Genomic DNA, 13,019 nt, shown 5'->3' with positions numbered 1-13,019 from the left:
GGACGAGGTCAGAGGCACAGTAGTCTGTAAAAGAATAGACTTCATTCTGCTTAAAGTATCAATTCGAATAGAAGAGATATTCACATAAGGCCATATTGCCGCCTCCATGTCTGGATTGCTGTTTGGATAAAATACTTGCATACAGCAAACGACCCTGGAAGTAACAGTTACGAGATAGCATTCTCCTGGCACCATTCCACAACAGCTGTGGTCATTTATTAAAACGTAACTACAGTTAGAAAGTTGTCTGAAAAATGGCTCTATCTGTTTTGCAGGAGTGCCCTGCAAGTGACATGAAAGGTTATTTGAAGACCCTTCGCAGGCTCCATGCAAGTTAATACCTTGACACAGAAGTGTACCGCTTAGTGATTTTTTACAATTATTGCCACCAAGGAATACCTCCTTTTTCTCTTCACTATAACATTTGTGTGTGTAAGGTAAATCCCAGGTTGATTTGATGTATCCTTTACCCAACCTTTCATACTGGCCTGCTGGTATATTTTCTTGGCAATATTTAAACTGGAAAGTTGTTATCGGAATTTTAATTGTTCCATGTATTATCCATTCAATGACAGGTCTCTCTGACATTGTCAATGGTAATCTCTCAAGTTTTTCAATGCTCAGAATCGTATAATCTGCTCCTTTTTGTGCCAAACTGATTTGTTTATCAGTAAGGTTAAAGATAGAAAATAATGACGTTACGTTGATTAGACGCCATGGCACGTAGCCTGAACGTAGGTTTTGCAACGTCCAGCCAAGCTGTACATAGAACGCAATTGGGACTGACCATGTGGTAACATTAGCAAGTCTTGCTCTATTATATCAAAGGCAGATGATACAATGCTGTCCAGTGAATATATTCTTGAGGACAGAGTCGTTAACCCATTGTCCACTACAGAAAGTGATTTTTCCAAATTTATACGATAAATTTCTCGTATTTTTTCTGCTGTTTCAATTTGCATTACTTTCCAAGCTTCATTGTATGCAGCGTATATACCGGCCGCTATGAAACGTTTTTGACGCTATTTGCCAGGTCCCATTATGACATCTCGCAAGTCAGCACCTTCTTTAAGTAAAGTCAAGTGTTGCTTAATTTCAGCCAGTGTGGATTTCTGTTGCCACTCAAGGCATAATTTTCCTACACTGTGGGCCAGATGTAGGTGGCCGAAAATAGCCATTTACCGATCGGTAACGGCCGAATTCGGCCGTTACCGACCGGTAAATGGCCATTGACATGTAGGGGCCCTTAAATGTTGCATTTTCGGTAATTTTACCGATTCGGTAACTTTTCCGAAAATGCAAGATTGAAATGTGGGTAGCCAATTTTCCATTGGCACATGGCTTTCAGAATCGGTATTTTACCATGGAATACAAATCCATGGTAAAATACTGATTCCTGTGTACATGCACATCTGTGCATGTACACATGTGCCATGTGACAGACAGACGTGCCCTTAGGGCATGTCTGTGTGCCACATTGCACACATGCCCGTTTTGGGGGTGCTAGAGGGTGTCAAAGTGACACCCCCTGCACCCTTGACAAATTCGGTATTTACCCATTCGGTAAATACCGAATCGGTATTTGAATTGAATCCTATGGGCTTCAAGGCCCATAGGATTCAATAGCAAATACCGATTCGGTATTTACTGAATCGTTAAATACCGAATTTTTAAGGAATCGGTAAAAAATCCAGATGTTGGTACCTACATCCCATTTACCGATTTTGAAATACCGAATCGGTAAAATTCGGTAATATTCGGTATTTCAAAATTGGTAAATGTGATTTACCTACATCTGGCCCTGTATGTTGTAACTATCCCTGGATGTTGTCTCTGGGAATATCTTGGGTCTGGCATGGTCATTTTTAACCCCTGCATTTTGTTCAGGAATCTATCTTGACAGTTGATTGTGTCTGTGGGCCAGATCAACCATTTTTTCCAATCAGGATTTGTTATGTTTTGGTGAAAAATATGGGATACGTCTATTTCCACATCCGTAGTACTATTGCTATCAGGTATGGGCTTTGGAATAGACGGTTTGTTTAAGTCTTTTATCTCAGCTAGGCCAAGACAAGTAGTTTGTTGAATGGTATCATTCAGGAACATAATTTGTTTTGGGATCATGCAGGCTCTAAATAATGATTCTAGACCTTGTACCTGCCAGTCTTTTGTTCCCCAGATAGTTTATGTTTCAATGTTATTTTTCCAGAACTCAAAACCAAATGTAGACATTTTGTCATAAAATTTTTCAGAATAAATCAATTTAGTATTTGTCAACATTGTTTTCATTCCTGTTCTGTTTAACATTTTTAAATAAAATGTTTCTGGATCACTATTGTTAAACCCTGAGAAGTATGGAAATTTCTCATAGAATGTCTTCGAGCTGCCTTTTTGGCGGGGTTGGACAATGTTCCCATTGATTATAATTAAAAACATTTCTAGGTTGTGCAAATGTATGCAAATAGTGATGACCATAGTGATTGTAACAGTATAATTCTTCATAATTTGATGAACCCTGTAAATAATCATGTTCTGTGAATTAAGCTGACATTACTAAATCTGACATCATATTGTTAATATTTTCAAAGTCCCAATCATCAGAAAAAGAACTTGGTATCACAAAGTCACTTAACACCATCGCCGCTGCACCAATTCCCCCCCGGTGCTGAACTTTTCAGATTTACATCATTTCATGACGAGCTGGGCTCGTCATCAGTGTGCGAGGAGGCTACACCAGGACGAGCCCAGCTCGTCATGAGTGTGGAAGGGGTTAAGGAAACCTTAAACTGGTGTCGATACTTCAAGAGCTCAATCGGGCCATAAATATCATAGTCAGTTCTGTCCCATGCTATACCACCAGGTATTGGATTGGCTGTGATGTTCACTGATGATAGTTCTCTTTTCTCGATGTGAGAGGATCTGTGAGACTTTAGGACCAGGTTGATGTTCTGACTTGCTGTGTCCATTGTACTATATTTTCCATCAATAAATCTACCCAAGCACAAAACCATGATGAGCCAAATCAGGAGGAAAAGTACACCTAACACAGTCCAAAATTCAATCCATGGTGAAATCAGATATGTTTCTTTTAGTTGGTCAAAAAGCTCGGTCATTTTTTCTTTGAAAGTTTTTGTTGCTGGCTTGTCTCCATGTTCACTTGGATCATCGGAAAAGTCATCAAAGTTGATAAAATAGCCAGATGCTGTTCTGTCAATTGGTGGAATTGCTTCCGGATTTCCATTGATCTTTGCATTTTCTTTTGTTACATTTGTACATTCTGATGCTACATCGTTGCAGATTGGTGTATCATCACGAATTGTTGCAATTTGGGTTTCAAGAGGCACAAGTTCCATGGCTTTGTTGCATAGTCCCTTGTTATTTACTGCAGGTTTATCGAATGAGATTAGTTTCTCAGTTTGAACCTCCTAGATTGTAGCAAAGTTTGGTCTTCTGCTATTTCTAGGTAGTCCACTGGGCCTGCTATTTATTATCGGCCACATGTTTGTGGTTTCACCAGATCGATGGAAACAATTCTGTTTTCCTTTTTACCAGCAAGTGGTGGTAGTACTACTGATCTTGTTCCGCTGACAGCTAAGACAGGTACTGCTCTTCTGTAAGAAGGCCCAAATTCCTTCTTCACTGCAATCTTTTCTCTGACCAGATCCCCAATCTTCGGAATCCAGACAGGTCTTGCTGGGACAGGTGGTTCTTCAGTGGTTGTTGGTTTAAACTTTATGTTACTTAGACTCTTTCTTGTTTCATTCAAGTCCTGTAAAACAGCCAAACCTTTGATATCAAAGGTTTTTTCTTCTACCACTGAAGTTTGACGATGCAGATCCTGGATAATCATTCTAGTACCAAACAAAAGTTCGTACGGACTGATACCTCCTAGAGAATTTCTTGGCATGTTATTAAGACTACGTTGGACACTTATTAAATGTTTGACCCACCCATCACCCGAACCTAATACCCTCGCCGTTATAGATTGCTTTATGTCACAGTTTTTTCTTTCCACTACCGCATTTCCCTTAGGATGGAAGGGAGAAGAGTACCGCAAGGCAATGCCCATGCTGGTCATGGCCTCTTTGTAAGCTCGAGAGCTAAACGCAGGACCCTGGTCAGAATGTAGCATGCCAATTGCGTATGTGCCGATAAAGACTCGCAAATCTTTTATAACAGTTCCGGCGTCAGCCGAGCGCTGGGGTCTACATTTTCATGTGAATTTTGTCTTAATAATTATGGGGACGCATTTCTCTGGCTGGATTTCTGCGTATAGATCGCCTGATGCTTTTTAATAAAGGTGTCCTGGTAATAGTCTGGTCCGGTTCACAACTGCGATCTCTGTTGCAGTCTGGACAATCCATTGCAAATTTGTAGATTTGCAAGCTCATCCCCGGCCACCAGTATTCTGATTGTAATTCTGTTAGAGATTTCAAGAATTCTTGGTGCCTCGGACCCAGTCCCATGTGTGCGTCTTCAATCAAGAAAACTCTCTGGTTCGTGTTTGGAATTACTCTATCCCCCACTCCAAGGATTTGAGCAAAAAGAACCGAGTTTGCATCAATTATGTATGTATTACTGAGTGGATAGTTGAGAGGTAATGCTGCATAATCACCTTTTAATGAGGCTTTTACTGCCAGCATGGTTTCTCCATCTATGTGTTTTTTAGAACGCTTTTTTGTGGCTACGGAAGCCGGTTGAACCGCTTCCGCTGTGGCTCTGTTAGCCAATGAATTCCCTGCAACGTGAACGCCATCACGTTGATGACTCAGTGTATATATCACGTGAGTCTTTTGTAGTTCTTTCTGTAAAAGAACTACTTGTTCCCAAAGCGTTTTATGCTTTATTGTGGCACCTGTGTCATCTTTGTAACCGTTTTTGCTCCATGTCTGCATGTCACTGTTGTATGACTTGACGCAGTAATGCGAATCGCACACTATTAGTGTCTGGAATTCGTGATCAGCATTTTCAAGCGCCATCTTTAAAGATCTTATTTCAGCTCGCTGAGCTGAACAGTTTCTGAGTGATTCAGTTTTGGTAATCATAGGTCTGAATTTACCAGAGCGCCAGCGACCTTTGACAATCGCGCACGCTGCATTGTAGGATTTTTTTCTCTACATCGTAGTGTTGTGCGAATCTGTCCATATAGATTACGCAGGAATATTGTTCGAGAGGCAGAATTTTGATTGGCAGAGGATATTCTAGATCATCTAGTTTTTTCAATTTCTGGTCAAAATAGTATTTCACGTTTTCTGTCTTTGGTGGTTGGAGTACTGCACACTTCTCGAGGAAGTTGACTGCCAGGCTTTTTCCTTCCATTGATAATTCATATCCTAAAAATAGGACTGTTAGATGGGCAATTCTTGACTTTTTAAAGTTGAATTTGTAAGCCTCTGATGCGAACCCAAGTATTATGGTGTTCACTCTTTTTAAGTGAGTCTCCAGGTCATCGTCTGTAAGATAGATGTCATCAACATATGATAATGCCTCATCATCATATATTTGTAGTAACTCTGTTACCCTTGCTGAGAATAATCCTGGGCTATTCTTGAATCCCTGTGGGAGTCGGCAAAATTGTTTTTGTGACCCCATTATTGAGAAAGCGGTCAAATACCTGCTTTCAGGTGCAATGTTTTGACAGAAGAATCCATTAGAGATATCTAATGTCGTTTTATATTTTTTGCGCACTATGTTGTTCATTAGTGCTGCACTGTGTGAGTTTTGTACTGCAAATGTTTTGCAGCAGGAGTTTAAATGTCTGTAGTCCAAAACTAGGCGATATGAATCGTCTGGCTTGGAGACAGGAAACAAAGGATTGTTCATTTGTGAGGTGCATGTTTCGATACCCCTTGATATTCAAGTTGATCTAAGATCTCCCTGACTTGCTTTTTAGCTTCTTGTTTAACTGGGTACTGCCTTTGTGCAGTGGGTTGACTTTTTAACTGGATGTTGTGGGGAGGAGAGTCCTCATCCCATCCTACATGATTTTTGTATAATGCAGGGGCTTGGGCCATTGCCCATTTTCTTGCAAATGTGTATTTTTTATGAATCGGGACATGATTTGAGAAGGCAGGCATAATCCTTTCTTCGCCATGAGGGCACTCCCTGACAAACTCTGGTGGCCCGTCTTTTTCAGCTAACAGGATGTCCTAGCCTTTAGAAAGTTTCTCCTAAAAAAGACCTTTTATTTTCCTAGTTTTATCTCCCTCTATACGTAATGTTATTTCATATAGTTTATGGGGCACACTAACTCGGGTGTCTGCAGTTTCCACCTGAATGTATTCATTCGTGTCCACTATCTCCAGATGATTCATCAGGATCTTGCGAGCTATGGTCACTTCTGCTGCGCTGTCTAGCATTGTCTGGGTCCACTCTCCATTTTTCAATTGTGTCCTCAGAATCCTCCGCATGTTTAATTTTAATACTTGCTACCTTCTTTCTGGGAAATTCAGATTTGTTTTACTTTGATGAGCAGGTTCTTTGTCTTTGGACTTGACATGCTCTTCCTTGTGTTCTGACCGTCCTCTTCTTTCCGATTTTTGTGAGGAAGTCTGAAAAGATCGAGAGGGACGTGTATCAATATCTTGATATCTATCAGGTTTTCTTAATTTATCCCTATCTCTAAGGTTCTACCTTTTCTCAGAAGGTTCCCTTTGGGGAGACTTGCCTCCTCGGCCAAGAGATTTTTCTCTCCGTTGAGGAGACCTTCCTCTGGACTGGAAACGTTTTTCCTTGGGAGTGGATTGTTTACTACCCTCCCAACCCTTTTTGGAGTATTTAGATTATTTTTAATAAATGTTTTTTTCAGGATTTTCAGTTAGTTGGGGTTTTTCTGGTTTCCCACCAAAACTCTCTCTTCCTAGCTCTTCCTAGCATTTTTCTATGATTCTGGCAAGTTCAAATGGTTGGTCTGTAATATCTGTCTCCTTCCATTTCTGGAAGTACTCTATATTGTCCCTTGCCAATTGAACTAATTCTCTATATGCCTTTGTTAATTCTTTTAGTTTAACTAGGAGTTCTTCGCTTGACATTGTTTCAATGTCTGGGTGTGTTGCGTAGCTGGCTAGAACAGGCCACGTGGCTCCTGGTCTACCTAGTGTTCCGTGCCTGGTGATGTGATTTTTATGTTTTAGAGTGCCATTAAACCAGAGTAGGTGCTCTTGGTAAGTTAGTGGGATTTCAACGTCCTCGAAAGGAGTGTATATATCCGGAGGTTCCTCTATTTTGTAATAGTGGAAATCTTTTGTCACAGCGTGTGTTGCTGGAAAATGTATCCATGTGTAGAACACCTCTGTCTGCCGATACTCATGTGCCTCTATCACGAATATGACCGTACCACCTGTTGGTGATAGTCCATTTTCTATAAGTTTAAGAGTTATAGTTCTTCTTATATTGACCGGAATGATTATAGCACCCGGGTCATTTTCTTGGATGAGTTGAGCTGCTATTCTAGCTTGCTCTCTTTCGTCTTCACTTTCTCCCATTTTACTGACAGAATGTTTTGTTGCAGATCAAGTTTCAAGGAAAAACTAGATTAGGTGAACAATATTTTGGAACACTGTATCCTTCAACGTTGACTAAACCAGAAACTAATACATAGGATTCTCCTCCTACTAAGTTCCGGAGGATATTAACCTGTCACCCACTACAGACGTCCATTGGAGTTTTTACGAGAGAAAGGGGTCATTGTGAAAAGCACGACTGAGTTACTCTAGTGCCTTGCGTTAGTTTTATCGCCTTACCAAACGTTGGGCGCCATGTAATGTAGTTCCTATATTCCCAATAGGCTCTGCGCATTGGAATAACATGAACAGCAGTGTAGACGTAGGACTGAGGTCATCTAGGTCTCTACTGACTATGTTAGACTTAATGAGTTTTGCCAGCTAGCTCAGAGGTCACTAGAAACTTTCTCGAATGTTCAGGAAAGGGTTAACCATCCTGATTTAGACAAGAAGGGATTAGCTTCTGACAACCATATAACATGACAAATTTGCTCCTCCAGAATAAAGAGTGTATCTCTAGAGTCGTGTGAAAACAATAGGCAGCTATTTCACTCAGTCAATCGTGCATGCCTAGTTCCACCAGAGTGCAGAGAAATAGAGAGACGGGCGTTTTCAATAAAAGGTGTTATTTTATTGAGCAGTCTTCTTTCTTGTGCAAGAGAAATGAATTGCCACAATTGCAATACTTATTATAAAGTAAAGTGCGTACAGTAAAAGTAGTATTATGAAATAATACTGTAAAAGCATTGATATGGTTTCTTAGCCATATGATACTTTAAAATGGATAAAATATATACATACATAAAAACATTGACTAACGAACTCAACTGGTGCTTCTAAGATACGCCTACCCCAGTGTACCTGACCTAAGCCTAATACGTGGGAAGGAGTAAGTAAGTTGCAGTTTTTAAGTTAAGTTAAGTTTTGCCAAGTATCGGAATCAAGAATTCTCTCTAAGGTTTTAATCAGCTCCGTACCTTGGTTATAGAATGAAGGAGGTCTTGTATCTCGATTCTCAGGACTCGATCTCCCAGCAACCCGCGAGGGTGACTTGGGAACACCGGAGCTGGATTTTCTCGGCTGGAGAAAAAGACAGCGTCTCTCTCAGTGCGTCAAGGGGAGGGGCGGTTTCCTTCGGCTCTCATAACAGCTGGGCTCCCGGGCAAGTAGAACGTCGCTCTGCTCCCAACCACCGTGTGTTTGCTTAAGGCAACGTTGGTATATTTATACCTGAAAGGTGCCGGGTTTGACGTAAGGTTGGACATAAGACGTCACTAAGAACTAACAGTTCTTTCTGGACTCCAGTAGTGCTTGTGCAAATCAAAACAAAAGCAGGGGGTTTTCCCGGGCTGCTGGAAGCTTGATTTGTTTAAAGAATGCGTTGTGCTTTCTAGGAGTCTATGGGAGTAGCCTTGCTGTGTTTTGGACTGCATGGGCTATTACTAAATATGGATATGATTCTTATGCCTTTATTAGGATATTATTCGTTATAACCACATAAGGGCATGAATCAGGAATATCGAATTAGGGACCTAGATAGAAATACAACAGTAGGAACATGAGTTAGTGGTGTTTTAAAGGTGGAAAAACAATCAATTTATAGACATTCAAGTGAAAAAATACTGATTTATAGGAACAAAGGCCAGATTTGAATAATTAGTTTTAGAAAAGCAAACAAGAGATGCATGATTGAGTTATATGAACTCTATAGATGGATAACAGCTTAACATACAGAAACTTAAAGGATTGTTAAAAGCATAAATTAAAGTAACCAATATATTCTTAGATTACTGATGGATAAAAGATTGAGCTACAGGAACATAAAGGACTGAAAAAATATTTAATTAAAGGAACCTAAACAGTAGCTTAAAAGATTGAGTTAAAGTGACCTAAATGATGGACAAATGCATGACTCAAAGGCACCTGAAGGACAGCCAGATGAATATATTATAAGACTCAGAGTAGACAAACAAATTAAGTTATCTGGACAATGAAGCACACTCAGCCTATTATGATGGCTTTACTGAAAACTTTCTCTTTGCAGTTTTTTCAATACTTCTGAAAAATAGAATTTTTACCCAAACAGTACATTAGCTCCTATTTATTAAAATTGCACACCAACTTTTAAAGCTCTGTAGCAAAATGATATTCACAATGTGGGAGCAAACAGAGAGGTTTCTGTTCTACAAATATATCGATAAAATAATCATGTTTCTAAGGAAGCTGACTGAAGATCCGATCCAGTGCAGGTAGATTTTTAGGAATTTCTAATCTTGAATCAGCCACTTTCAAGTCAACGGATGCCCTACGACCAAAATGTAACATGGAAAAAGTTTGACTTAAAATAAATAATAGGAAGATTCACCAAATCTGCATACAGTTGCTTTTTAAACTGCTAAGGGACTCCAAACCTCATAGCATAATTAGGATTAGCTAAAAAAGCGAAATAATCTTTTTCAATGTGATCAACAAGTACCATACAGCACAGTTTTTTCTGAGCCTTAAATTTAACAGATTCATACGAGGGTAAATCGAATGCCTGTACCACAATCACAGTTTTCATAGTTGTAGCAGTATTTTTTCTCTCTCCACCCACGGTTTATCAGGGTTCATTACAAAAACAGCAAAGTTTCAGGACATTTTAAGAAACAGCAAGAGTTCAACACAAACTATATTGCCATATTGTATGAGTGAGCGAGTGAATGAATGAGTGAGTGGCCCTCTTAGGGCATCATGGAACTAGAAATGAAATAACAGAAAGGCACGGAGTACTAATGCTGATCCTGGTCTGGCTTAGCTGTTCTAATAGGCAAACATCGAACAACCTATAAAACCTATCACATATAAGATAAAATATAGGTGCATCTTTCTATCTGTCATAGTTTTCTCCCTGTGTGGTCCACTGTTCCAACAAAGGTTGGCAGGGTCAGACTGGACTATATGTCACTCTAGAGGGGCTTCTTTTACAGTGTGTGTGGGCTTTTTTGGGCTGTTTGTGGGCCTGTTTTATTTTCTGGTGGGCCATATTTTGCAGTTGATTAACTTGACATTAACCACAAACACCGCCTAGAGCAAGCACATATGTATGCAGTCTCCCATACTGCACAACGCCTTTGAGATTCTTCACCAGGAAGTATGACTAGGGTACATAACAGATTTGATTGCCTTTCGTCCTCAGGTATATAGGTTGCCCGTCTGGCTGAAAGAAGATTTGTCCCTAATAGGCTAATCATTTGCAACTGTACGCCCTGGGATGGCATGTTGAGTGTTCCTTGGTTTGCATATATTAGGTGTACTTTTAATTCTCTGGGCCGCCCAGAGCTGTTTACTGATCCAGAAGGAATAGTTAGGCAAGATAAACCATGGTTAAAACAGGCATTTTATGAAAGGGCAGTTGCAGAACGTGAGGAAGCGGCCAGTCACAAATGCTCTATGCGTCATTTTATCATGGTAAAAACTGTCCCTGGAATGGAGCCCTATTTGCTCCTGGAAATGTCTAACCATCATCGCAGGATGTTACCATATTTTAGGTTTAACATGTTTCATCAACTTCCTATTACCCAAAGGGTCTTGGTGCAAAGTTTCAGACCTGCCATTGTTTTCTTGTGATGATGTTTCTCTCCCTGACTCCCTCCACCTTGTCGTGGTATGTCCTAGATTTAATCACTTACGTTATAAATTCATATGCCTTACCTCTTTTGTCAATGGATTTCAAATACGTTAGGCCAGCATTTATTTTTTCTGCAATTGCTAAAATCACCTATCATGTTTTTATTTCACTTGTATTTTATCCGAGATTATCAATGGGCGGTGAGTGTCAGTATTAAATTGTTTTTTTAAATAATGTTTGGTCTTTGTCCCATTTAGCTTTTTAATGCTGCGATTTCATCAGTTTGTCATAAAAGCACTAATCCACTTTTTATCTATTCGTTTTTAAATTGTAGCAGAATTATGTCTATGATTTTCTAAATTATGATTTTTATTTGTATACTTTTGTGATTTTCGGGAAAAATCGAATAAAGATTTTACTCACTTACTTGCTAACTGAGTTACAAGATTGTACAGGATGGATTCAAGGTTGAGGACACATGATTTCTAGGCTAACATACCCCCAGGACTCAGCACCCACCAGAACAAAGCAAGAAGTCACTCAACAGTTGGACCCAATTATTCTTACTTCAACTTGCCGAGGAATGGAGGTAAGTATTCGTCTAGCCTTGTCTCGTGCAGTGACTATCAGCGTTGTCTGACCTACAACAACTGCTTTAAGTAGAAAGCTTACACAAAATGCATCTGATGCCTCCACTGCCCTGCAAAAAAACAAAATGTGTTTGTTCTATAAGCATTGGAGATTGCAAAGCATACAAAAGCATGTACAGCACACTGTTCAAAGGAATTGCTTTACAAAGGCCAGATAAAATAGTATATCATGGATAACTACAACAGCAGATCATTTCCAGTACAAGGGGTGTCGTGCAGTTCATACTAATCCATAGGATCTGCGTGTTTGTTGGAGAACATAAACTAGGGGTGCCTGGACTCATTCTTGATACCCTGGCAGGATATGTTGGCCTATAGACCAGCTAGCTCACAGTGCCACAGTAAGCCCCCCTAACCTTATCAGGGAGCGAATGGTTTCTGGCAACCACTTGACATGACAATCCTGACCCCTCAACGATCGTGGAAACAGATCTGAACTGTTCGCTCAGTCACTCGTACTCCCTTGTTCTCACAGAAATATACAGAATACATAGTGGGACGTTTTCAATATATTTGTTGAACCAATGTTTTTATTGTATAGAATACATGTTCTACGATAGTCCGTAGACAGAAGCAGATGAAAGTGATTACAAGCACCGAAAGCATAAATAGTAGATATAGTTCTACCATGGTGCTAAAACAGTGTATATACGAAGGCATATAAACAAGGCAGTAATCTCGCGTACTCCCACTATGCAGAACCCTACTCTGAGTGTACCTAAATTGTGTGCTGGTGTGAAGCCAAGAATCCCACCTAGGGATGAGCCAACCACATTACCTTGTGAGGTGTGGGGAAGTTTCAGCATGCAGGGACCCCCGGTGTCAGCTGAAGTGCCTTGTCTGCTAATCTATCGGGATGCTCATTATTTATGATAGAAAGCAGCCTTGTAATGTACGTGTAGATTGGCGATGTTATGGATATGTAGATAGCTCTGTCGCCCCGTAGATAAAGATAGGACGACATTTGTACATAGTGCGTAAAGAAGCCTAGAACATGATGTTCGAGCCATCGTGATAATGTTGTGCGAAACTGGATGTGCAAACAAAGTAGTTTCAGAGTAACTAATCCAACATTGTTGTACATGCAAATATGTGCAAAAGTTTACTGCTGAAACGTTATTGTGAGGACAATGTGAGACATAAGCTGCTTCGCTACATGGCCCTAACCCGGGAATATACCAGGGAATACTCAAGTATGAGAATATCACTGGGAGAAGTTCAGAACATGAATTAAAGTGAAAAGAATCAAGTATCTAC

The 13,019-nt window shown here is 40.0% G+C and overlaps 1 protein-coding gene across 1 annotated transcript in view; it reads right to left on the bottom strand.

The window, feature by feature from the left end:
- Positions 1 to 13,019, bottom strand: part of NUP210L (nucleoporin 210 like) — a 307,190-nt gene that overhangs the window by 153,166 nt on the left and 141,005 nt on the right. Inside the window, exon 23 of the mRNA XM_086945518.1 lies at positions 11,680 to 11,812. Within this exon, the coding sequence (XP_086801644.1) occupies positions 11,680 to 11,812 (133 nt within the window). The remainder of the gene's footprint in view (positions 1 to 11,679; positions 11,813 to 13,019) is intronic.

The sequence above is a fragment of the Lissotriton vulgaris genome, chromosome 12 (assembly GCF_964263255.1).
Source record: "Lissotriton vulgaris chromosome 12, aLisVul1.2, whole genome shotgun sequence".
Taxonomy (NCBI): domain Eukaryota; kingdom Metazoa; phylum Chordata; class Amphibia; order Caudata; family Salamandridae; genus Lissotriton; species Lissotriton vulgaris.
The sequence above is the reverse complement of the archived record's forward strand: the minus strand, read 5'-3'. Positions and strand labels throughout refer to the sequence as shown.